Raw genomic sequence first — 26,481 nt, forward strand, 5'->3', positions numbered from 1 at the left:
TAGGGCAGCCTCCGCAGGGCCCACCAGTCTCGGGAAAGCCAGTTCAGACTACTGGACCCATCAGATTAGGAGGGCACTCTGGAGAAATCCCCTGTTAAGATTTTCGACTGGTTCTTCTTTATTGGGGAACCTTTAACAACATTTTACTGGGGACAAAATCCACCCTTGGTGGTCCTGAGTTTCAGTGCATTTTTTTGTGCATGGAAGACGAAACTTAAAATTGTGGAAATGTAAATAAAATTTCTATTTTGGAAAGAACACAGAATTTAGAGTTGGAATATTAGAGTTTGAAAACAAAGCCATGTATCTGTATATAAAACTCACAGAAAAAGGCCTAAAAGAACTTTCATCATGATTGCTTAACTCTAAGTGGGAACTGAGAATGAGATGGGGTAAGGGGGAGAGTACAAAAGGGAATTATCTTTTCCTTAAAAAACGAAATACTGACTGGGCACCATGGTGCACACCTGTAATCCCAGCAGCTTGGGAGGCAGCGACAGGAGGATCGTGAGTTCAAAACCAGTCTTAGCAACAGTGAAGTGCTAAGCAACTCAGTGAGACCCTGTCTTTATTTTTATTTTATTTTATTTTTTTAAATTAGGTTATAGATGGCCATAATACCTTTATTTTATTTGTTTTTATGTGGTGCTGAGGATTGAACCCAGTGCTTCACATGTACTAGGCAAGCGCTCTACCACTGAGCCACAGCCCAGCCCCAAGACTCTGTCTTTAAATAAAATACAAAGTAGGGCTGGGGATGTGACTCAGTGGTTGAGTGCCCCTGAGTTCAATCCCCAGCGCTGCCGCCCCCCCCCCAAAAAAAAAAGTGGAGTTGTGAGAATTTCCTGTTTTAAGAACATATTCAGCCAGGTGCAGTGGCTCATGCCTGTAGTCCCAGCATCTCTGGAGACTGATGCAGGAAGATCACAAATTCAAAATCAGCCTCAGTTACTTAGCCAGTTTCTAAGCAACTTGGTAAGGCCCTGTCTCAAAACAAAAAATAAAAAAAGGAATCTCTGCTACCAGGAAAGAAAAGAGAGAGAGAGAGAGAGAGAGAGAGAGAGAGAGAGAAGAGTTCATTCCTTTATTACTTATATAAATACAACAACAGAAACAATTATTTTGAGCTTTGGCTGCTTATTAGCCCTGTGATCCCAGAGACGAATCACATATTTACATTGCTATTATCGTCATTTTCACCCACAGAGTTGGTGGGTCTTGGAATCACTTGGTATAGTCCTCCTGCTTCAGAGCCAAAGAAACTAGGACTGGAGGTGTAGCTCAGTGGTACAGTGCTTTGCTTTTCTCTGCTTTCTCTTTTTCATTGGTGGCCAGTATTAATAGCCAGTGCCCTTTCTCCCGCTTCCTCCCTGCTGTTGCTCCTCTCCCTCCACACTGCACTGGACTACCTCTGTTGTCATGCGATTCCCCACTCCCAACCTTCCCCCACCCTCATCCTGTTTTTTTGAATCTTTAGCTTCCACATATGAGAAAAAATATTGACTTTCTTTCTCTCTTTTTCATACTGGAGATTGAACCCAGGGGTGCTTTACCACTGAGCCACACCCCAGCCCTTTTTGTTTTTTCTTTGGTGGCAGTCTCACTGAGTTGCTTAGGGCCTCACTAAATTGCTGAGGCTGGCCTGGAATTTGTGATCGTCCTGCCTCAGTCTCCCGAGTCACTGGGATTACAGGCTTGTGCCACTATGCCCCACCGACCCTTGACGTTCTGAGTTTGGTTTATTTCTCTTAACATGATCCTTTCAAGTTCCACCTATTTTTCTCACAAATGTCATAATTTCATTCTTCTTTATAGCTAAATAAAAGTTCATTGTATATCTGTACCACATTTAAAATTTTTTTTTAAATATCTTTTTAGCTGTCAGTGGATCTTTTGTTTTATTTATACATGGTGCTGAGGATCAAACTCAGGGCTTCACACATGCCAGGCAAGCAATATGCCACAGAGCCACAACTCCAGCCTCCTCTATACCACATTTTATTTATCCATTCATCCACTGATAACACCTAGGCTGGTTCCATAATTTGGCTGTTGTGAGTTGTGCTGCTCTAAACATGGGTATGCATGTACTGCTATAGTATGCCGACTTTAATTCTTTAGGATAAATACCAGTGAGTGGTTTAGCTAGGTCATACGGTGGTTCCACACCTAATCTTTGGAGGCACCTCCATACTGATTCCCATAGTGGTACTATAGTCCCACGAACAGTAGAAAAGTGTTCCCTTTTCCCCACACTCTCTCCAGCTGTTGTCATTTTGTATTCTGTACGTGTATGTTCACCCCTGGGAATTAAATCCAGGGGCACTCTACTGTCCTTTTTATATTTTTATTTTGAGACAGCATTTCACTCACGTGGGCTGGCCTTGAACTTGTGATCCTCCCACCTCTGCCCTCCAAGTCACTGGAATTTTAGATGTGTGGCACCATACTGGATCCAGCAGTTTTTTGTTCTTTTTTTTTTTTTAGTTTTTTGTTCTCTTGTCTTTGTTTTTAAATGGCAATTGACAAGTTGATCTGAAAATATATATGAAATTGTAATGGTAAAGTGGGATGCTAGTAAAAATGACTCAGATAGAAACAAGACTTACAAAACCTCAACAATTATCGCAATGTGGTATTAGCACAAAGAAAGATAAGCAAATCCCTGGAACAGAATAAAGAAACCAGAAGACTCAAGTGTATTTGGATACTTGAGTAATTGCTAAGGTGGTGCCGTTTGAGTATCCCTTATCTGAAATGTTTGGGACAGAAGTGTTTCAGATTTTGAGTTTTTCATAAACCTTTCTGGTTGAACATCCCTAATCTGAAAATCCGAAATCCAGGATATTCCAAAACCTGGAATTTGTTGAGCATTGGATTGGCTTTTGGATTTGGGTTTTGGGTTTTACGTTTAGGGCTGCTCAACCTGTACTGTAAAGTCTTTCCTGATAAAATTGTGTGGACAGTTGAACGTGAATATAGGAGAAAATGAAGCTAAGCACCAGCCTCGCTTTCTGTGGTTACTTTGTCAGCACTTCAGAATCACTAAGGGCTGGGGAAGGAGCTTGCCTGGTGTGTGCCAGCCCAGGCCTCCGCCTCCAGCACCACCAGAGAGAAAGCTGTCTCTCAACTGCTGGGCTTCTGCTGGCAGTCTGCTTGTTTCATCTTCATGTGACGTCTCATTCTCCTTAGGTTTCGCTGGTGACAAGCCCCAGGCCAGGGCTCCTTCCTTCAACTCCAAGCAACATTCTCTACTCCACTTTACTGTAGAGTTAAGAAAGTTATTCCCCAAAAATGACTGTCTGGGTCAGGACCGTTGAGGCCAGCCTTTTTTTTGCTGTTAGAAGTAGAGACTGTGTCAGGTAAAACCACCCACCTCTGTGTTAAAAGGCACACGCGTGTGTGGTAAAGCTGTGGATAAAAACAAAGGAATGTTTAATTCTAACTTCAGGAGTAGGGCTTCTGGGAGGCTGCCATTAGGGAGAGGCAGACAGGAGCTTCCAGGGTGCTTCGAATGGTCCCTTTCCCAAGCCAGGAACAGACTCCATGAGTGCTCGTGGCTTTTTAAGCTGTTCATTTACACTATTTGTAGCCATGTATTTATGATCTATTCTTTTTTTAAAAATGTAAACAGAGACCATCAGTGAGGCACTTTGTATTTGGCCACCTGGCATTGTTCAGTCAACAAGCTTGCCTGCCTGTTCCTTCTCTGCGCCTGTCACAGCTGACTATGTCCACCTGGCTCAGATTGGTATTTTAATGGCATTGGCTCAGTTTAAAAAATCATTTTTAAATAGTGCGGGTTTTTAAATATCTTTAGTTGTAGATGGACATGATAGCTTTAATTTATTTATATGTGGTGCTGAGCATTGAACCCAGTGCCTCACACCTGCTAGGCAAGTGCTCTACACTGAGCCCCAGCCCCAGCCTTAAACATTTAGTGTGCCCCAGCACTGCCAAAAAAAAAAAAAAAAGAAAGAAAGAAACATTTAGTGTGTTAAATGATGGACGGGGTTGTGTGCAGTTGCTCATGCCTATAATCCTAGCAACTTGAGAGGCCAGTGCCAATCTCAGCAATTTATTGAGTCCCTAAGCAACTTAGCAAGACCTTGTCAAAAAACATAAAGGGTTAGGGCTGTAGCTTGGTGGTATAGCACCCATGGATTCAATCCCCAGTACCAAAAATATTGAATAAATAAATAAATAAATGATGGGCTGGTTTTATGAGCTAAAAATAGTGTTAAAAAGATATTAATGGTGGATAAATAATTATTAATGGTGGAGCTTGAATGTTTGGGTATCCTAAAAGTGGTATTATGTACCTTGATTCACTCATGAAAAAAAAAAAAAAACACTGAATATTTTCTCTCTCTCTCTCTCTCTCTCTCTCTCTCTCTCTCTCTGTTGGTACCAGGGAGTAAACCCAGGGGCATTTAACTACCGAGCCACATCCCCAACCCTTTTCATTTTTTATTATGAGTCAGGGTTTCACCAAGTTGCTTAGGGCCTTGCTAAGTTGCTGAGGCTGGCCTCTAATTTGCAGTCCACCTGCCTCAGCCTCCTGATTTACTGGGATTATAGGCATGTGCCACTGTACCTGATTATTTTATCTCTTTAAATAATTTTTTGTCAATGTCTTTTGACTCTGTATGTCCCTTGCTAATGGCCTAATTTTAATTATTGCCTCCTACTGTAGGAGCATAATTGATGATGACCCAAACTGCCATGGCCAAAGCCCAGTACCTTCTGGTTGCTCCCTGCCAGTGATTGTGCAGCAGGGATACTATGGCAGGACCATTCCTGTGGCTCCAGGCAACCCCCACTGACTTGGTCAAAAATCCTTTGAATTGTACTGGAGCCTGAGATTCACCTACTCAGCCTTTTCCTACCTTCTCCTTAGGACAGACCTGTACCTCGAGCTGGCAGTTCCTTTCCTCTTCTGGTTGCTTCTCCTTTTTCCCTTCGCAGACCTTTCCCTGATGGATGTGTTGCCTGTTCAATTCCATCTCAGGGCCTGTTTTTTGGTGCACAAACCAATATACAGTAATTCTCCTTGATCCCTAGGTGACAGGTTCAAAACCCTCAGTGAATGCCTGAAATCACAGAGGGCGCCAAACCCGCTGGACTACATATGACACAACCTTAATGTCTTTTCCATCTTAATTAAATTTTAAGCACGTTGGTTTATTAGAAAGCACATATTCAAGCACTGCACACAGATACTGAGGCTCCCTGCTTACCTAAGTGATAATTTTGATTTTGAAATGATTCATTTAGAAAAATTATACTGCCATTTTGAATTTGTGCTGCGATATGGCAAGAGCTCTAATAGATCATTTTGATTCCTTATGTGGGATTTTTACAGTGACAAATTTCCAGGGAAAGTGCTCTTGTCAACCTCTTGCTACCATGTTAGACTACGTATCTAAAACATACCTTGTTTCCCTTCCCCTTCAGAGCAGTGTCAGCGGATCCTGCTAAGGTTTCTTTGGTGTCCTGTGACCCAGCTCTAGACTGCAGAAGTGCTGTCATTCTCCTTACTCTCCATAAGCCTCACAGACTGCATCAGCAGGCCCTTTGCACTCACAGAAGCAGAGAGCACAGCGCCATAGGGGGACCCCTGGAAAGTGTCATGCTTGTGTGTGAATCCTGACGATTGATTCTTACTAGCTGTGCTACCTTAGAAAAATTGCATAGCCTCTCTGGAGCGTAACTCCTCATTTGTTGTATGAGAATAGTTATAGCACCTATCCTCTTGTTTCTGAATTCAGTAAAGCACATGAAGTGCTCACAAGTCACCTGGTGCAGGAGAGCACTCAGTGGAGAGGTCATCGTGCTGTTTTGTTATTCATCACCATTCTGACAGGATCTGGAGGGGTCTTTGTGGTGTTTTCACTGCCTTGATGGCACATCCTGTTTACCACTTTGCTCTTCTCAGCCCTTGTTAACTCCAGTCTGACCCCTTGCCACAGGCTGCTGGCTGGTCGTCCTGCCTGGCCCCACTCCCTCCCTCTGCCACCCTGCTCCTAGGCAGTGTCATTGGAACAGAACCAGGAATCTTTAGGGATCCCTCTGTTCCTTCTTTTAGCTTAAGACTCAAGTCTCTTGACCTGAGTCACAATCTGGCACTAGACATATTTATAGCCTGTGAAAACAGTCAAAGCTCTGGAGCACCCCATGAAAGTGGCTCAGTATCAGCACCCTGCGCTAGAGGCGGCTCCTCATATGCACGTGTCTGTGCAATGGCAGAACTGTGAGAGGCTGGCCTTGTGACCTGCTTCAGTTCATGTGACTGTAGAGCTCCCTTGATACCTTAATGGGGAGGGTATTCTACCTGTTTGGCAGATTGATGACTGTGAATCACTCATCAGTGATTAAAGTGGTGTATGGGACACAGGGACAGATATCTTAGCAAGGTCAGTTTTTTTCTGAATGAATTATTTCAAAGTACAAAATGATCATTTGGATGGGCTGGAAGCCTGAATAGCTGTGTGTGGTGCTCATACATGTGCTTTTTAATAAACCAACCTATGAAGGTCAAGTCATGGTTATTTTATATAATTATTGATCTAAGAACCCAAATGCCAAGAATCAATCAGTTTATAAATCATGTCCAGTGTATCATCTAATTAATCTTCTGAGCAATCCTGTGAGACAGGTAGATTACAAACAGATATACCTTCACAGTGATTAACTTGTCCATGATAAGGCAGAATAAAGTAGACTTGACTCTGGAACAGGTCTTCTGACTCCAGACTTTATTCTTGTTTTCGTTACTTGGGAAGTATCCCTCTTACAGCTTTTTAGTTCCCTTTTAGGAAGAGCTCATCGTATTCATACTCGATTAATCAGCATTTCCTTCATTATAAATGAGGTTTTTAAAATTTTGTTATTTTGAAGATTAAACACCTAGTAAGGAAAGATGGAAGGTAGAAAGCAACTAGTAATTGGTCTCCCCTGCTGGTCAGCAGTTTCAGCTGCAGAATGTGTCTGATGTAACTGTTTTGGAACGCTGGAATCTATTAAGGCTTGTGACTTTCAGGGAAGACTTATTTTGGTCAATTCGATCTCTTAGCACAGCAGCAGATGCCCTTCCCTTATCCTTAGCTCTGTGAAAGACACCTGTGCACGTGTTCTGGATCATCTCGCACATAGTTTGTGCCAGGATCCAGGATGGGCTGATAATACCTATCCTCTCCATATTTGAGACAGGCTCTGAATGATGGTAGCTACTTCTGATCAGAGGTGTGTGCAAAAGGTGGATAGCTGTGCAAAAGGTGGATAGCTGTTGTTATACTTCCCCTGTTGTCACATGTCCCTGACTCCAGCTGAAGTGACTTCTAGAGGAGTTAAAGAGCTATTGTGTCTTCCCTTCACCTTACTCTTTTTTCCCCTTTTGGGGCCTACACACTAAAAAACAGGTCATCAAAGATGTGAGTGTTTTCTGGCTGACTAGGCAGGTGTCCCCTTCCTCCCTTATGGCACCCCTCCCAAAACTGTGTGCTCCGTTGGAGAGGACCACCTCCTCCATAGAGTAGCTGCTCTCCTCTTCTGAAATCTTCATACCAGCTCTCGTGGCTCATTTGGAGGACAACATAGGATAGTCAACCTTTCATGACTCCATACACATCCAAATGAGGTCCTGCATTTGGGAACACTGAAAAGCAACTGCATGTAAGTGGAAAATTAGGAAATGGCTATGCAGCCAGGCACTGTGGTACACACTTATAATCCCAGCTATGCCAGAAGCTGGGGCAGAAGGATTGCAGGTTCAAGGCCAGCCTCAGCAACTTAGTGAGATCCTGTCTCAAAACAAAAATATAAACTGTTTGGTAATGTGGCTCAGTGGTAAAGTGCTACTGGTTTCATCCCCAGGAGCACAAAAACAAAAACAAAGAAAGTGCTCATGTTCCAGAAAAAAATGTAGGTTCAGAAAAGATTTTTTTTTTGTGGTGCTGGGGTTCGAACCCAGGGCCTTGTGCTTAGCAAACAACAATGAAACAAACACAATAATCAGACAACACCAGCTGGTTCATAGTTTGGTTGTTGTGAATGTGCTGCTATAAACGTGGGTATAAGCATGTGTCACTGTAGTAAGATAAATACCAGTGAGTGGTATAGCTGGATTGTATGGTGGGTCCATGCCTACTCTTTTGAAGAATCTCTAGTACTGATTTCCATAGTGGTTATACTAATTTACAATCCCACCAACAGTGTAAAAGTATAGAATCTGATTTTCTGAATGACCATATTATTAGATTCAAATGCTAGTTTTCAACAACAACAACAACAACAAAAAATCACCAGATATACAAAGAAACAGGAAAATGTGCCCAAAGGGGAAAAGTAAACCAACAGATACTGTCACCAGGAAAAGCCAGGTAACAGACCGAGACACAGATATAAAACAATTGTCTTAAAGATACTCAAAAAACTAAAGGAAGATATGGAGAAAGGTCGGGAAATGATGTATGAATGAAATGGAAATACCAGGAAAGAGAAAATCCCCAAAATTCTAGAGCTGAAAAGCACAATAACTGAAATAAAAAAATCGGCTAGAGGATTTCAGAGGCAGATTTGAAAAGCCAGAAGAAGGAATCCATGAACTTAAAAGCAGAATGATTGAAATTATCAAGCCCAAGGAACAAAAAGAAAAATGTTGAAGGAAAAGTGGACAGAGCTTAAGGGCCCTGTGAAACATCATCAGGCAGGCTAACATACGTGTGGTGGAAGTTACAGAAGGGAGGAGAAAATATCCGAAGATGGAGGACTGACCATTTCCCAAATTTGGGAAAAGGCACAAATGTAAGCATCCAAGAAGTTCAGCGAACTCCAAGTAAGGTGAACTCAAAGAGACCCATACCAAGTTGTGTTTCTATGAAACTTCCAAAAGCCAAAGTCAAAGAGAAACTTGAAGGCAGGGAGAAAGAAATGACTCATTGCACGCAAGGGATCCTCAACACAATGATGAGTAGATTTCTCACCTGAAACTTTGGAGGCCAGCAGGCAGTGGGCTGATAATATTCAAAGTGCTAAAAAAGAAAAAAAAAAAAAACAAAAAAAACTTGTCAACTGAGAATCCAGTATGTGGCAAAAGTGTTCTTCAAAAGTGAAGAAGTTAAGATGGTCAGATAATAAAAACAGGGAGTTCATTGTCACTGGGTGAGCACTGTAAGAAACACTGAGGGGACTCCCGCAGGGGACATGACAGGACTTTAGACAGCAGCCTGAAGCCTTACAAAGACCTAAAGCTCTCAAAGATAAACACATGGGTAAGCACAAAAGCTACTATTACTATAACAATGGTTTGTAACTCCATTTTTTGTTTTCTGCATAATTTAAGAGACCAAAATATTGAAGGGAAAAAACCAAATAGTCTAAAATCTAGTGTTTTCCTAACTTTGACCTGTAATCCTACATTTTGTTTTCTACAGAATCCGACACTCATTCATTTTAAATAATTACTACTTTATGTTTTGAAGCACACATTTTGTAAAGATGTGATTTTGTGACATCAGCGACCCAAAGAGGTAGGCACTGACTATATGTTATTGAAAGAGTTTTTGTATATTATTGAAATTAAACTGTATAAATTAAGTTTAGAATGCTACATCTTTAAGATGTTGAACGTAATCTCCATGGTAACGATAAAGAAGATCACTGTAGTATATATACAAAAGGAGATGAGAAAGGATTTTTTAAAATTTTTATTCTAATTAGTTACAGCCTTCTTTAAAAAAATTAAAATTAAATTTTTTAAATTTTTATTTGTTCTAATTAGTTATGATGGCCTTCTTCTTATTCTTTTGTTTTTAGAAAGGAATTTAAATTAACTAAAATCAACTAAACACAAAAGATAGTAATGACCCGTTATCCCAGCTTCTTGGGAGATGGAGGCAGGAGGATCACAGGTCAAGGCCAGCCATAATAGCAATTTAGGGAGACACCCTCTCAAAATAAAAAATAGGCTGGAGATGTAACTCAGAGGTAGAACACACCTGGATTCAATCCCCAATATCATGAATCAAAAGAAGAAAAGAGAAAATGAGAGACAAAAAGTTACAATGCACAATATAAAACAAATAGCAAAATGACAGAAATAAATCCTTTCTTACCAGTAATTTCTTTAAATGTAAGTTCAAAAGATATTACCAAATTGATTAAATTCAAAAGACATATTGTCAGAATGGTTTTTTAAAAATATTTTTTAGTGGTAGATGGTCTTTTATTAATTTATTTTTACATGGTGCTGAGGATTGAACCCAGTGCCTCACACATGCTAGGGAAGTGTTCTACCACTGAGCTACAGCCCCAACCTAGAATGTATTTTTTTTTTTTTTTAATTTCGTTTTAGTTGTAGGTGGACAGAATACCTTTATTTTTACGTGATGCTGAGGATTGAACCCAGGGCTTCACGCATGCTAGGTGAGCGTTCTACCACCAATCCATGAATCCTGCCCCCAAAATGTATTTTTTTAATGATCAAATTACATGCTGTGTACAAAAGCCTCACTTCAGATTCAAAGACACAAATAGGTTGCAGATGAAAGAATGGAGAGAGATATCACATGCAGGGTTGGGGAGGTGACTTAGAGGCCTTGGGTTCAACCCCAGTACCACAAAAAGATCCTCACAAAAAAATAGAACTAATAATTCAGCAAGGTAGCAGTAAAGTCAGCACACAAAATTATTTTTAAACACTAATAATGAACAATCTGAGAAGGAAATTTTAAAAATTTCACTTAAAATAGCATCATCAACAAGAATAAGATACCTAGGAATTAAAGGAGGTGACAGTCTTACAATGAAAACTATGAAACATAGCCAAAAGGAAGAAGGTATAAGTAAATGGAGACTTAACCTCTGTTCCTGAATCGCAGGACTTAATAGTATCAAGATTTCCATACTAGTCAGAGTGATCTAGAAATACAGTACAATTGCTGTGAAATCTCAACATTGTTTGCAGAAATAGAAAAACCTGTTCTAAAATTCACATGAATTCTCAAGAGTCCCCTAATGTCCTAAATAATTGTGAAAAAGAAGAAGAAAACTAGAGATCTCACTCTGAATTCATAAATTATTACGCTATACTAGTCAAAAGACAGTATGGTATTGGTATATAGATAGACATCACTGAGTCAGGAGGATCATAAATTTGACGCCAGCCTTAGCAACTTAGCAAGACCCTAAGCAACTTAGTAAGATCCTGTCTCAAAATGAAAATTGTTAAAAAGGGCTGTGGATGGGGCTCAGTGGTAGAGCTCCCCTGACTTCCCAAAATGGTAGACATGTAGACCAATGAAATGAATAGATGGCCCTGAAATAAACTCATTTATGGCCAAATAATTTTTGATAAGGGTAGAATACAGCTCAGTGGGGCAAGGACAGTCTTTTCCACAAATAGTGATAGCAACACTCAATGTAAACCCTCACCTAATACCACATTCAAACGTGAAGTGGGCTAAGGGCTTCAGCATCAGACCTGAAACAAATTGGAAGAAGGCCTAGTGCGAAGCTTTACACTGTGAGTTTGGTGATGATTTCTTGGATATGACATGAAAGGCACAAGCAACAAGAAGAATTTTAAGAAGATATGCACATGGACAATAAGCACATGAAAAGATCTTCAGTATCACTAATCATTAGGGAAATACAAATCAGAGCTGTAGTGGGATACCCCCTCACCCCCATTAGGACATCTACTACCAAAAAACCAAAACAGACAAAAACCAAGGAGGAAATAACAGGGTTGGCCAGGATGTGAGAGATCGGAATCCTCTGCATTGTTAGTGTGACAGGTGCTTTAGAAAACAGTATGGTGGGGCTGAGGCTGCGGCTCAGTGGTAGAGCACTTACCTAGTATGCGTGAGGCTCTGGGTTCAATTCTCAGCACCACATAATAAATGAATAAAGTAAAGGCCTATCAACATCTACAAAAATATTTTTAAAAAACAGTATGATGGCTCTTCAAGACATTAGGAATAGAATTACATATGATTCAACAAATCTACGTGACTATAATGCAGTAGAAAGGAGAGCAGGATTTCAAAGAGGTATCTGTACAAACACGTTCACAGCATTATTCACAGGAGCTAACGGGTGAGATGAATGGGTAAGCCAAGTGTGGTATTACAAACAAGGGAATATTATTTGGCCTTAAAAAGGAAAGTAATTCTGCTGGATGCAGTGGCACATGCCTGTAATCCCAGCAACGTGGGAGGCTGAGGCAGGAGGATCCTAAGTTCAAAGCCAGCCTTAGCAACTTAGTGAAACCCTATCTCAAAATACAAGTATAAAAAAATGGCTGAGGATGTGGCTCAGTGGTTATGTGCCCCTGGGTTCAATCCCTGGTACCAGAAGAAGAAAAAAAAAAATTCTGATGCATGCTGTAGCGTATATAATGAATCTGGAGGACATTGTGTGAATGAAATAAGCCTGTTAGGAAAAAGGCAAACCTTGGGCGATTCTACTTAGTGAGATCCTTGCAAGGCAGCTGTGAGGACCAGGCAATGGAGGGAGCACATCTGTGTCGAATAGGCTTCCGTTGCACGGGGTGAAAGGATGTTGGAACTGGCAGTGGGCAGGGTTTGTGCAACATCATGCGTGTAGTGAAACGTGCACTTAAAGATGATGGTTATGGTGATTTTAGTTTCTGTGTATTTTAACATAATAAAAAATTAGGGTCGGGACCTTAGAAAGGAAAAGGTGTTTTAACAGATTTAATCATCTTTCTAACTTTCATACATTTCTAATCAGGAATACCTGGGGTGAAGGTATTGGTGTGTTTTCCTTCTTTTGCATTTTAAAGCTCGTCTGCTCAGATTCTGTTGTGGCATCTCTTTCTCTAGGGGAAAACAGAATCTATCACTGCAGTGAAGCTGCTGAGCTGCTTTGATGACCTTGTGGCAGCAGGCACAGCCTCTGGGAGGGTTGCGGTTTTTCAACTTGTGTCTTCATTGCCGGGGAGAAATAAACAGGTAGGCTCATAAGTTTAGCATTTCTTCATTTCTTGGCGAATTCCTCGTAGATTTTAAAATTAGAAATCTTCATCTGCCTAGAAAATTTATGCTCAGAAAAGCATAACTTTGTGCTGTTTGTAGGTAACATTTTTGTCCCTACTTGGACAGTTGGCACAAAGTATATATGCGTAGCTACTTTCACTTTTGCTTAATTCTCCCCGTGTTCTCTATGGGTTTTGAAGGTGGACAGAGAGATGGAACCTTGTGTAGGTTATAAGTGGTAAAGCAGGCTGGGAAAACCAGCTCCCAAATAAATAGTGGTGCTGTCCGCATAGACCAATCACAACATTTATTATTTCTTTTCCTGGTGTGTATTTTTATTGTTTATTCATAGCTTCGGAGGTTTGATGTCACTGGTATTCACAAAAATAGCATTACTGCTCTGGCTTGGAGCCCCAATGGAATGAAATTGTTCTCTGGAGATGACAAAGGGAAAATTGTCTATTCTTCTCTGGATCTAGACCAGGTAAATTTATTTTCATAAATGTCATTGGCTCTTGCCTTCTTATACTTGGAATGATTATAATTGTATTTTAACTAGTTAGCTTATATTCTTGATTATAGTCCCTTGATAATCTCAATTGTTATTTGTCACATTTTCTTTTATGGACTTTACCAGTGAGCTCCTACTTCTGTGACTGAAGAGTTGGCCTGCTGGAACAGTCACTCTGTTTTATTTTTAAGTGACACACAGATAGTATCCGTATTTGTGGGATTCTGTGAGATGTCTGGATAAGCGTCCAGCATGCAGTGCTGGATGGGCGAGCACACTAGTCCTCCAAAACTTACCGCGACTACCAGTGAGACATTCACTCTGTTCGTTCTACTGTTTGTTTCTGACCACTTAGGAAAAAAACTGTTGTCATTCCCTGTTTCTTGAAAGCAGAAGTGACAGGAAGCACTGTCCAGTCAGAGCTGTGAACAAAGTTAGTGGTTCCCTTGGGTAGAGAGCTTACCTGGCCTGTGAGGTGACCTCATGTGGGAGGAGATGCCCAGGAAGGGAGAAGGGTGGGACAGCAGGTGCTCTGCCCAACTCACCTTTGTCACAAGGGTGCTTGGTGCTGTTGCAGTCTCATCCTGTAGAGCCATAACCAGCAGGGGGGCACAAGCCCAGGCCAGGTAGGTTCACATCTCTTCCAACCCAGGATCTTCTCCAGAGACCAGTGGCCTGTGTTCTGTCTTGTCCTGGGTCTGCCAGCTAGACTGTACTACGTAGTGTTATTGTCCTTTCCTTTTCTCACTTGTAGCCTTCATTCCCAGTGCTGAATTCCCAGAAGTCACCACTTACCTTCTGAGTGACTTTCAGCCCCTCTGATCCAGGACTGACCTAGTAGTTCTTAAGCTTTCTGGTCTTAGAACCTCTATGCTCTTAGAAAGACTACCCAAAGAACTTTCTTTTGTATGGGTTACATATATCAAGTATACCACATTAGAAATTGAAACTGAGAAATTGAAAAGCTTTTATTAACTGTATTTTGAAATAGTAATAAAGCCTATATTATAATTTAGCCTATATTATAAATTTGTTATTTAGTTTAACATAAATAACATTTTTGTGAATATAATTTCAAAACTAATGAGAAAGTTATATTGCTTTCTATTTTTATACATTTCTTTAATATCTGGCTTTTTATTGTAAGGCGGTCGATTCTTTATTCAATCTGCAGCCATTGGGTTGGGGTATATAAAGAAAATCCAACCTCAAATAGATATGTAGTAGGAAATGGAAGGAGTATTTTGATAGCTTTTCAGATAATTGTGGATATTCTTCTTTAATAATATCCACAAATTAACAAATAGTAGTTTCCTTAAAGGTTATAGTTACAAATGACCATGATAGTTTTTTTAAATATTAGTTAAAGTATGGTATCTGAAACCACAGGGGTGAATTTTTCACACTTTGTTACTTTAAAACCTAGAAGTCTGTCTTGCACATCACTGGATATTTTACCCACGCATGGTTTTGTAGCATCATGTGATGGTCACTTTGGAAATAGTGATTCACAGGATAATGTGAATGAATCTTCCAGATGTCGACACGTTTTATTATATAATATCAAAAAGGCACCTTTGTTAATATTACTATCAATCTGATCAGAAAAGTCTTCAGCTGTAGAGACTTGTCTAGTTCACAGGGACAGGTGCAGATAGTCTCATCTACACTTGAAAGTAGTAAATACGATCACTTGTCCTCTGAAGTGACAGGCTTACTTTTGTTTTTTAAAAGAAAATGTCTTCCAACACCCAAGTGTGAATGGCTATAGTGTTTGAAGTAGAAACGTTCTGTGAGACAGGCACAGGTGTTTGGTCCACCTCCCAGCTCCAGGTGCTGGTGCTCTCCTTCCAGGGAACCATGGTACTTCAGTATGCACAAGCAGTGCCCCTGTGCCTCCCATTCTGTCACACCCAGTGCAAAGGTGCCTGTCCCTAAGGGTCAAGACTTGGTGAGATTTGTGCTTTTCTGCATCCGAGAGGTTGATCTCAGTGCAGTGGGTGCTTCACGGGAGTGCACAGTGCTGAAGGGTACAGTAATGCTGGTGGGGATTGGTGCCTCTGCCTTGGTGTGGGCCGAGGTTCCAGGTGGCTGTCCCCACTGTGCTCCTGCACTATCAGTGGAAAGGGCCGTAGCGTCTTAGTCTGCTGTGAACATGGGTTTGGACTGGCAGAGCCTTGAGAGGGTCCCACTTTGAGAACTGCTGCTCTGTGGAAGCATGTTTTGTTAAGGTTGGTCCTTTCCTTCTGCCACCACCATGGACGCTGCCCTCATCTTCCACTACCTGTACCTGTGAGCAGGTTGGTGAGGAATTGAGAGAAGGCCACCATGCCCCACCAGTCAGTAAATGAAAAAATTGACCATAAGCACACTGAAAAAAATTTTAGGGTACAAATCCTTCATGAAACTTGCAAAGAACAACGTAAGAGACTGCATGGTTTTGTACAATACAGTATAATTCAGTCCCATCACAAGCTAAATTGAAAACTGAAAATCTTCATTCTAACTAATTTCACATGGAAGAATCTGCCTGCAAAGTCCTGTTTGCGGGGTAATGGAAATTTCTCCATCTAGATAGTGGTGGTGTTCACGCTACTATGGATTTGTCAAAATTCATAGCATTATATACATAAAAATGGCCAATTTTATTATATGTAAATTTGCCCATAAAACTGTCTCCTGCCTCTGCTGACTCACAGAGGTCTGTGATGTTGTGGCAGTGTCTCAGGCAAACTGGAATTGCTCTTAGAGAAGCAGACTTTTGATACCACAAAATATAGATTGTTAACAATAAAATGCCTTCTAGAATTCTACTGTGTGTTGGTAGGCAGTGCCTTCTTATAGTAATACCATCTTATGTATTTACTGCCATTTTAACTTCTTTCTAGCCACCTGTTTTCCATGTGCCTTTCAGCTGGGCAGGACATGCTGTCCTGGGTTACTTTACATGGAGCTCTGTGGAGGGAAATGTCACAGGAGAGCTGATGGTTGTCACAGTAATGTTATAGGAAGCCCCATTCCATTGTGCTTTGTGATAGAATAAATAAAACCACAGTGTGACGTCTTATGTTTAGATCTTCTTGGGTTCTTCTTTGAGTATTTTCAGAGAACATTTTAGGAGAAATTCTACCAATTTTAAAATGCTGCTTGTCAAACTTGAGGTCACTGTTAGTGTGATTGCTTTCGCATTGGGAAGGACTCTTCTGAATTCTGTTACAGTGGGTGACACTGACTCTGAAGAGACCTGCTAGGTGTCACTGTGAGGTGTAGGCTGACCTGAGTGCAGCCGTGGGAGGGTGCTCAGTCCTTGAGGGAGGCCCTGCCGGCCCAGCACTGAGCGCAGGTTTGCTGGACCCCGCAGGGCACTTGCAGTTCGCAGCTGGTACTGGAGGAGCCGTCCTCCGTGGTGCAGCTGGACTACAGCCAGAAGGTGCTGCTTGTCTCCACCATGCAGAGAAGCCTGCTCTTCTACACGGAAGAGAAGTCCGCCAGGCAGATTGGAACACAGGCAAGGAGAAGGTGAGTCTCACCAGACACGACTTGCTGTCAGTGTGGGGCCTTGCAACAGAGTGGCCTTAAGGTCTCTTCGACTTCCTGTTTGCAGATGTGGGCCCAGCGGTGCTCGACTTGGGGTTTTGTGTGATTCCTGGTGGCCCAGACCTGCCTAGGACACTTTATCTGAGTGAGACAGGAGGAGGGACTCTTTCTGGGGAGCTGCAGTAACTTGCAGGCTCAGCCACCCTGCCTCAGGGGCCAGGTCTCAGGGTGATGTGGTCTGAGTCTGCCCTTGCCCTGACTCCCCTACAATTCCAAGCATTCAGCTCATGTTTACTGAGCGCCCTGTGCACCTGCTGCTGGTGCACTGTGTAGTGACAGGCTCAGGTTGACTCAGTAAGCAGGAGGATGGCAGTGTGCCTTCATGAAAACTGAGACAAAAGGGGCTTGCTGACAGTCCCGCTAACTGCGGTGGGGCAGCGTCCAGGTGCTGCAGGAGTTTAAACAGGCTCTCTCCAGCCTGGGGTCAGGGAAGACTTCCTGTAGGCCTGCAGCCTTCATGATGAGTGCGCTTAGCCAAGTAGGACAGTGCTCCAGGCCGATTGTCCCTCCTTTGACTGGTCAGCCGGAGGAAGGATGCAGCCCAAGTCTCTGCACCACACCAGGCGTGGAAAAAGAGGACGGCACAGGTCTGTGAGCTGCATTCACTTTCCCACCCCAGCCCAGAGCAGCCCGGAACCAGTTTGCTTGGGGTGGAAGGGGAAGGGGAGAAAGAGCAGAGGAGCTGGCCTTTCCTCACCATGAGAAGAAGGGCATAGGAAGCCAAATGGGGTGGGGCAGAGGCATTGGCACAGGCAGGGTGTTGCCTGGCTAGTGGGAGTTGGAGGAACGCCCCCCCTTACGTCTCCCTTTCCTCTTCCTCAGTGAAGGGGTCTGTCGGGGTAGGGAGGCAGTCAGCCAGGGAACAGAAAGAGGTTTTGAAGCTGGCCCTGAGGAGCTGGGCAGGAGAATGGCAGGCCTTGTGAGAGCCCCAGGACTGGTGGTGCCATCGGCGATGTGCTGCCCAGAGGCCCGGGTGAGGTCAGCGGGTGTGGCCAGCTTGTGGGCCATTCACAGCCACGTCCTGTGCTTCGCTGCAGCACAGTGGAGTGCGGTCCTCTTTTCTACATGGTGGCCCTTCAGCTGTTGAGACACACTCGTTCCTCCCCTTCAGCTCGTTTTCCATGCTGAATACCGTCTTCATCTACCCACAGCTGGCCGCTGTGTAGCAGTGATCCCCACTGGTCCTGGGGCCCTTGGGGGAATGTAACCCTGTAGGTCTGGGTTCTGCTCCTTCCTGTGCCAGGGCCCTTCTCTTCTGCCTGCTGCTTGGTCCTGGCCCAGCTGCCAGCGTCTTCCTGCACTGTGTCCTAGAAGGATGGCAGAATGCAAAGAGATTTCACGTTGGTCCAGCAGACTTTCCTGACATGTGCTCAGGGCTTCTGGCTTCACTGACTGAAGGTGTGTTCTGTGCCAGACACTCCTCCAGGATGGAGAAACAAGGAATATGTCTCCTTTGCAGAGGGGATGGTGTTTTTTTGAAGGTTGGAGAAGTGGAGACAATGGGTAAATGCAGGAGTCTCTGCCTCTTGGGTCTTCAAGGCTTGTCTTTCTGTTGTTTGCTGTCTTAGATGTTAGTCACGAAGGGCAGTGGCCTTGCCTGTCCCTGGAAGCAGTGCTTCATTCAGCAGGTGGTGGGAATGGCTGCTGTACAGGCAGCAGGCAGAAGTGGGGCTGTAAGTAAGATCCGTGGGGACCAGCCTCTGCCCCAAGCGTGCTGGCAAAGATAGTCCGTCAGGAGATGTGAATAGGACCAGAGAAAATGCTCCGAAGGATGCCAGCAAGGTGGAGCCTCAGAGCATCACCAGGGCGAGAGGGTGCTTCCTGTGGATGGACTGGCAGGGAAAGGCCCGCACGGGGCAGTGACATTTGAGCTGAAGCCTAAAACACAGGGAAAGCTGATGGGGGTTCAGGGAGCAGCAGGTGCCAGGGCTGGGTCGGGCTGGAGCAGCTGTGGAAGAGTGAGTGGGATGGGCACTGGCATCAAATGAGGCTGGAAGGAAGGTGCGAAGGGGATTGTGGAGGGGCTGCTGTCAGTGTAGCTTACTGTAGGTATCCCAGAAAGCAATGGTGGGCATCAGGCAGGAGAATGACCATCAGAGCTGTGTTCAGAACTCACACCCTTTCTATGCGGGAACTGACTGGAGACAGGCCAGAGGGGAACAGTGAGCAGGCTGCTGCAGGAGTCCTGGAGCAGGGGTGGAGGCTGCTCCAGGGTGGTCCTCATGAAGAGGAGAGGGTAGATGGAGGGAGATGCAGTTTGGGTCAGGGCTGGACAATAGGTGGGATGTAGTGGGCAAGGGGAAGAAAAGAGTGAAGAAAGATTTCTAAGCTCTGGCCAAAGCAATTAGATAATTGGAAAGACTGTTAACAACCCAGGGCAGATGGGCAGACTGGGCCCAAGGTCTAGACATCACCAGTTCCATTTTGGACATATTAAGTAGGCCTGTGGGAATAGCAGTGAGGAGTTCCTGCAAAGCTGAGAGTCCTCAGGTATGGGCGAATGGCCATCACTCAGTACAGGGTGGAGGTTCCCCTCAGAGGTGCTCATTCATCCAGCATTGAAGACTTGTTGCTTCTTGGGCTGGGACATACCTGTAAACACAGCAAAGCAATCTAACCTCAGCCTGCATTCATTCCTGTGTTCTGCAGTAATAGACCAGGGTGCAGAACCAGAGAGGAGGGATCAGCGACATGTGGTCTTCTGGTAGAAAGACTGGAGGCCCCTCTGAGTTGATTCCTGAAAAAGGAGGGAACAGCCCTGAGAAGAACTGGAGGAGAAGCCCGCAGGCAGAGGGCCCTGTGTGAGGGGCCAAAGAGCAACAGGGCGGTGGTGAGGGGAGGACCCAACCCCGACTCCATGGGCTCTGCTCAGGGGCTGCTTCACTGCGCTGTGCTGGGCAGTCAGGAGGGGCTTCAGCTGGTGGATGCACCAGAGGGGGCAGGAGTGGGCGGCATCTTGGGCCAGCTTGGGCTCCTGGTTTCTCATGTGATGGGGCTCACAGGCAGGCTGGGACAGGTGACAGGAATGCTTCCAAGGCAGAGGTTCTGGGGAGTCAGAGAAATCTGTTAGAGGAGACTCCTGGATTTGTGACCTGAGCACTTGAGTAGTTGAAGATGCCATTTGTTGACATGGGGAAGCCTGGCGGCGACGAGGTTGCATCAGGAGGTGGGAGAGATCCCCCAGTCTCCTTTGGGCACGTGGCGTCCTCCTACTGCCAGTACAGAGTGGAGTGGGCTCTCACCTGGGAAAGTGCAAGGCCTGGGGTTCTGGTGGGTGCTCCACTCTTTCCCATCGGGGAGAGGAAGCTGAAGAGACCAGGAGTCAGGGTCAGGGAGTGAGGCATTGAGGTCACAGCGGGTGTCTGCCAGGCCCTGCCCAGGTCCCTGTCGAGCAGAGAAAGGCCTTTGGGTTTGGCATTATGGAGGTCATGTGTGACCGCCCTCTAAGGCAGGGCTGAGGCATTAGAGGGGTCAAAGAGGAGTGGGCCCTGAGCACAGCCAGCTTTCTGGAGGAGTTCTTCTATACCAGTGAACAAAGGTAGGTGCTGCCATTGGGGAACATGTGAGCAGTGAGATTTTGTTTGTTTTGTGTTTTGCGGTGCTCAGGGTTGAACCCAGGGCACTGTGTGTGCTAGGCAAGCACTCTGCCACAAGCTGCTTCCCCAGCCCTGACCTGTGAGTTTTCAACCACGGACTGTGAAGAAGCATGTGGGAGTGTGACCTGGGAAGGACAGGTGTAGGATAGAGGTGGGCTATGGCCTCAGGGGGCCCTCTTATGGGCAGCAGTGGAGTGGTTGCTGGAAATCAGGCCATGGAAGTTCTAGAGCAAGGGTGGGGCAGCATCATAAATTACGGATAACATTAAAAAACTTTTTATGGTTAGAATTTATTAATTGGAAGATACATCACATATTAACGTGACCCTTAAAGAGCACTAAAGATATTTTTTTAAAGTCATCAGTGATTTTTATGGAAATCATTTCCACCAAAATTAAGAAACTATTAGTTTTTTTGTTTAAGAATTCTGTAATTTTAGACCTTAAAAATTGAGGTTTTAGGGCTGGGGAGATAGCTCAGCTGGTAGAGTGCTTGCCTCACAAGCACAAGGCCCTGAGTTCGATCCCCAGTACCACAAAAAAAAAAAAAAAATTTGAGGTTTTAGCTGGGTGTGGTGGCATATGCCCATAATTCCAGTAACTCATGAGGCAGGGCAGGAAGATCACAAGTTCAAAGCCAGCCTCAGCAACTTAGTGAGACCCTAAGCAACTGAGCAAGACTGTGTCAAAATAAAACATAAAAAGGGCTGGGGATGTGCCTCCATGGTTAAGTGCCCCTGGGTTTAATCCCTGGCTAAAAAAAAAAAAAAAAATGTTTTAGCTGGTGCCGTGGCACATACCTAAATCCCAATGGCTTGCTCTTGAGAGTCTGAGACAGGAGGATCCCAAGTTCAAGGCCAGCCTCAGCAATTTAGTGAGACCCTAACCAACTTAGTAAGACCCTATCTCAAAGTAGAAAACAGAAAGGATGAGGGATGTGACTCAAGATTAAATACCCCTGGGTTCAATCTCAGGTACCAAAAAAATTGAAATTTAGAACATTGAGGTCTTAGTGTCAAAGTCAGAGTGACAGCAAGTGTGCAGAAGCATGCTGCAGGTTGCTGAGTGGCGGGAGTAGGCCAGTTTGCACCTGATCCTGACTGGTGTTCCTGACTTACTGCCTTCTGTCACCTCCCTCACTAGACCCCTCAGCAGGTGTTCACCTGGCCTTCCCCAGAACCTTTCAGCATGACCCCTCCCCAGAGTGCCTGCTTTGCCTCCAACTGCTCTTGGAGACTCAGGATAGTACTTCCCAGAGGCTGTCACATATTCACTCACAGCCAGCCAGGCCATGTGGCAAGGCCAGCTGAGGAGCTCACCTCTACCCTTGTGTCACCCACAGCACCACACAGTGTCTTACACTCAGCAGATCTTTGTTAAGATGCATGCTTCAGGGGACTGGGGAGATAGCTCAGTTGCTAGAGTGCTTGCCTTGTAAGCACAAGGCCCTGAGTTCGATCCCCAGCACCCAAAAAAAAAAAAAAAAAAAAAAAAAAAAAAAAGATGCATGCTTCAGTTACACAAGGTGAATAAATCAAAACAAGTGATGAGAGATTTAAGAGGTCCTCTAGATAGAAAATATTTAAAAATCAGATTGCCAAGCAGAAATTGGTTTGATGGGAAGGCAGGAGGAAAAGGTAGTGGGTTGCCTCATGAGAATTCCTCTGGAGAACAAACCCAGGTGTCCATGAAAGCTCTGTGGTATCAGAATCTTCTTGGCCTAGTCTAATGAGGTTAGTTCCAAAGCTGAACTTGCAGTGTGATTGCCTCTTTGGACTCTATCCAGAGGGGTGTACTTTCTGAGGTGCCAGGTACAACCTTCTGCCCAGCTCTGTGGAGTGGAGCCTCTGGGGGTGGAGGGACTGTGCTGCTGTGTACAGGGAGGGTGACATGCTGTGGTGCATCAGGGGACCAAGCAGCTCCTCATGCAAGGGACCTACCATGTCACAGACATTCTTTGGGGGCTCTAATAGCACAGGTTTCTCATTCAGCGTACACTTCGCTAACAGACTAGAACAAATCCAGAAAGGGCAAACAGCCACAGGCACCACACAGCTCTTAAGCGTCAGGGCTGGATGTGGAGCTCAGGTCTTGCTCTAAAGCCAGTGCTCTTTCCACTGTCCAAAACCAGAGAATTGTTTTAGAGAAAGAATCAGCAAGACTTAGAATTGAGTGTCAGCTCTTAAATTTGAGTTGGTAGAAGTCTGACCATTGACAAAGAAATAATAAGAGCTCATGGGAATTCAGATTGCAGGGAAGGAGGGTAGTATAGACTGGTGTGATCACATTGAAGAAAGTTCAAAAGTATCTTCTAAACTTCAATATGCTCTTAGTCAATAGCACATTAATTTCACTCGAGAAATGCCCTTGACAGACTCTTGTGCCCGGATATGAGGAGGTATGTGCAAAGTGCACTCTTATTCAAAGTAGTTTAAAAAATAAAAGCTGGATGCAAAGGCATACCCCTGTAATCTTTTGGGGAGCTGAGGCAAAGGATCCCATGTCCAAGGCCAGCCTCAGCAACTCAGCAAGGCCCTAACAACTTAGTGGGACTGGTCTCAATAAAAAGGGGCTGGTGGTATAGCTAAGTGGTGGAGCACTGCCTTACATTCAGAGGCCTTGGGTATAATCTCCAGTACTGAAAAAAAAAAGTAAAAATCCAAGCATCCACTAACAAGAGAGTGAATAAGGTATGGAGTGCTATACAGCAGTAAAAGTAAATAAACTCTACAATTTCAATCAATGATAAACCTTAGGAACATAATATTAAGTGAAAAAAAAAAGCAAGTCATAAAAGTATACAAATGACATCATACTTTTTTTTTTAAATGAAAGATAATACTAAACTATACAGTACTAAGGGATACATGGACATTTGATTAAACTTTTAATAAAAGCAAGGGAACCATACACACAAAATTCAGTCCAGTGTTCACAGCTGGGGCAGGAAAGGCAGGAAGGACAGGAACTGTTGGGGGCAGAGCACATCCGTGGTGTGGCCACTTATTTCCTAATTTGGGTGATGGGTTCCTGAGTGGGCATTTTCATTAGGCTTCATAAATTTTATCATATGTATTCTTTTCTGAGTGGTAGATGTTGCATAATTTTAAAAAGGGGGTGTGGGAAGCCTAGGTTCTCAAAAGGAAATTGATCTGTCTGATGGGTTTAGAGAAATTCTAAAAGGGCAACAGCATAGATGGGTTGCTATACTTCTAGATATAAAATGTGTTCATCCAGGACATTGTGAAGCCAGACACTGTGGCCACACATGTAATCCCAGTGACTCAGGAGGCTGAAGCAGGAAGATCTCAAGTTTGAGGCCAGCCACAGCAACTTAGACCCAAAATGAAAAATAGCAGGACCTGAGGATGTTGTTCAGCATTAAAGCACCCTGGGTTCAATCCCCAGTGTCCCCCCTCAAAAAAAAAAAAAAAAAAAGACTTAAGAGGACATTGGTGTGATTACAGCAGTCATGAGTTGGAAGGAATAGAATTTCAGAACAAGGAGACCAGGAGTAGTCCTGGGTTTGTTGCCTTGCCTTCTGACTTGGTTTTATTGTCTTGAAATCAGAAGTTATATTTGCCTCCTGGGGTTGTCATGAGGATTGCATTGGAGATAAAATGCCAGGCACAAGGGGGCCATGGTGGATACTCATTGATGGTTTGCAGAAACCAGGGTGGATACTCAAGGGGAGCATCAATTATTTGGGTTTAGCCAATAAATTCTTGTTGTATTAATATCAGGGGTTGACATCTCTTACTGCTTTAAATCAGTTCATGCTTGGTCTTTTCTTTCTTTTTTTCCTTCTGATTTTAGTACTGGGAAATTTGGTGCTTGTTTTATACCAGGATTGTGTAAGCAGAGCGATCTAACCCTGTTTGCATCCCGGCCTGGGCTCCGGCTGTGGAAGGCTGATGTCCATGGAACTGTTCAAGCCACGTTCATCCTAAAGGATGTCTTTGCTGGGGGAGTCACACCTTTCGAGCTGTACCCACGTCTGGAATCCTCTGACATGGGAAGATGCAGCTCCCCTGAGAAGCACCTGGGGCTTGTTTCCTGTTTCTTTAGAGAAGGCTGGGTGTTAAGTTGGAATGAGTACAGCATCTACCTTCTGGACACTGTCAACCAGGTATGTGATGGGACCCTCCGTGTGTTTGGTGTCAAAAGAGCCAAGAGGATGTTTATCCATGCAGTGTCCTTCCTCTAGCTCTGGGAATAACAAAGGAACACTATTGATTGCTTTGATCTTCATGGTCCTGTCCCCTGCCAAGAAATTGTGTTTTGTTGTTTTTTTAAATTTAAAAACAAATTCAATTTTTCTTTGTAATCTGTTTGGTCATGCTTCTTCTCCCTCCTCCTCTGCTGGGGCTAAAACCGAGGTGCCCTGCCTGTGCACCACAGGTCACGCCTTCCCACCAAGTCACGGCGAGCACACTCAGAATAACCGTTCCCAGGTCCTTTTCCATTTTTGTTTTACTTAATGACATATCTTGGGCAATTTTCTAGCATCATTATTAATTCATAGTAGGAAATAATTTCTGTTTAAATCAGGATGATGAAAGGTCACTATTAGAGACAGATTTAAACAAAGCTGTTTAGTTTCAGTTTCTTCTTGTCCTAAGAACAGACCATTTACCCTATTTACCTGACCTCACTCCCCTTAGTCCCCCTACTCTTTACCCCAAGACCAGGCCATCCAGCTCACATGTTGAGATCTGCAGGACTCTGGCAGAGTCCCACTAGGAACTTTCTTGATGTTTTTTTTTGGTATACATCAGCAGAAAATGAAATCATCTGCTCCCCATTGAAGTCTCCTTAATTACCATTATCACCCATGCCTGGTAATACTGGTTTGGTAGAAAGAAAAGTGTCCCCAGAGAAGGTTCTAGCCTGGTTCTGCCTGTAACTTGGAATCTCCCATCTGCCTAAGCATGTCTTCCTTATCTGTAAATGGGGCATAGAGGGTATTGGATTGAGGGGCCATCTTCCAGCCTTGAATTTCTTTCTTTTTTTTTTTTAATTTGTTTTTTGATGAGGGATAGTTCAGGGCTTTTTTTTCTCTTTTTCTAGTTACAGAGAACTTAACTTTTCTTCTTCCCCTTCCTTTTGAACCTATTAATTAGTGGCATTAAGATACTTTGTAATTGACCATCAGTCCTTTTCATTTCAGCAGTTACCCATTCCTTTACCCAACACACTTAATTAACTGCATTTCACAGGCAAGGACATTTTGACGGATGCCAATGAACAGATGTACCCACTGTCACCTGAGTCTGCACCTCCCCAGAGCAACTTGGTTGAAAGCTTTCAGAAATTAATGTCCTGTTTCTAGCTGAAAATTAGAACTCAGACTTCCTTCAACTTCCGCAGTCAACTAGTCTCTCATTTACGCTATTGGCTGAAAAGCACAGTCTCTAAAGCAGTATGCAATCGGGATGTCCTGTGTGTCACCATCTGTTCTCAGATGGGGACATCCTTCCTTCCCTCTTATATTCATTTAAAGTCATGAATTTCAGTCACACTGGTCTTTCACATAACCGGACTCACAGCTGGGGGAGCTAGATATGCCAACAGATACTCCAGGAGAGATGTGCTGCTTGGAGGTTTGTACAAAGTGAGCCACCAGGGAGTCTTGGGCATTGCCCAAGAAGATGAGCTGGTCAGAGAACACTTTTTGAGGCGGCATCTGGATAAAATTGGAACTTCCCCAACAGGATAGGAAAGGAATCTGAGTGGAGAGAAAAGCATGTATGGGCTGTGGAAGAATGGGGCTAGG

General features: G+C 43.9%; 1 protein-coding gene across 5 annotated transcripts in view; it reads left to right on the forward strand.

Moving 5' to 3' along the window:
• Tecpr2 (tectonin beta-propeller repeat containing 2) overlaps positions 1-26,481 on the forward strand; it is an 81,663-nt gene that overhangs the window by 9,487 nt on the left and 45,695 nt on the right. For 4 of the 5 annotated variants that reach the window (XM_047541945.1, XM_047541943.1, XM_047541942.1 and 1 more), the window contains exons 3-6: positions 12,849-12,977; positions 13,354-13,485; positions 16,874-17,031; positions 24,522-24,834. In XM_047541945.1, the coding sequence (XP_047397901.1) occupies positions 12,849-12,977; positions 13,354-13,485; positions 16,874-17,031; positions 24,522-24,834 (732 nt within the window). Of the gene's footprint in view, positions 1-9,434; positions 9,531-12,848; positions 12,978-13,353; positions 13,486-16,873; positions 17,032-24,521; positions 24,835-26,481 lie in introns of all 5 variants that reach the window. The other variant, XM_047541946.1, reaches the window with a different exon arrangement.

Source organism: Sciurus carolinensis, chromosome 2 (genome assembly GCF_902686445.1).
Source record: "Sciurus carolinensis chromosome 2, mSciCar1.2, whole genome shotgun sequence".
NCBI classification, from domain to species: domain Eukaryota; kingdom Metazoa; phylum Chordata; class Mammalia; order Rodentia; family Sciuridae; genus Sciurus; species Sciurus carolinensis.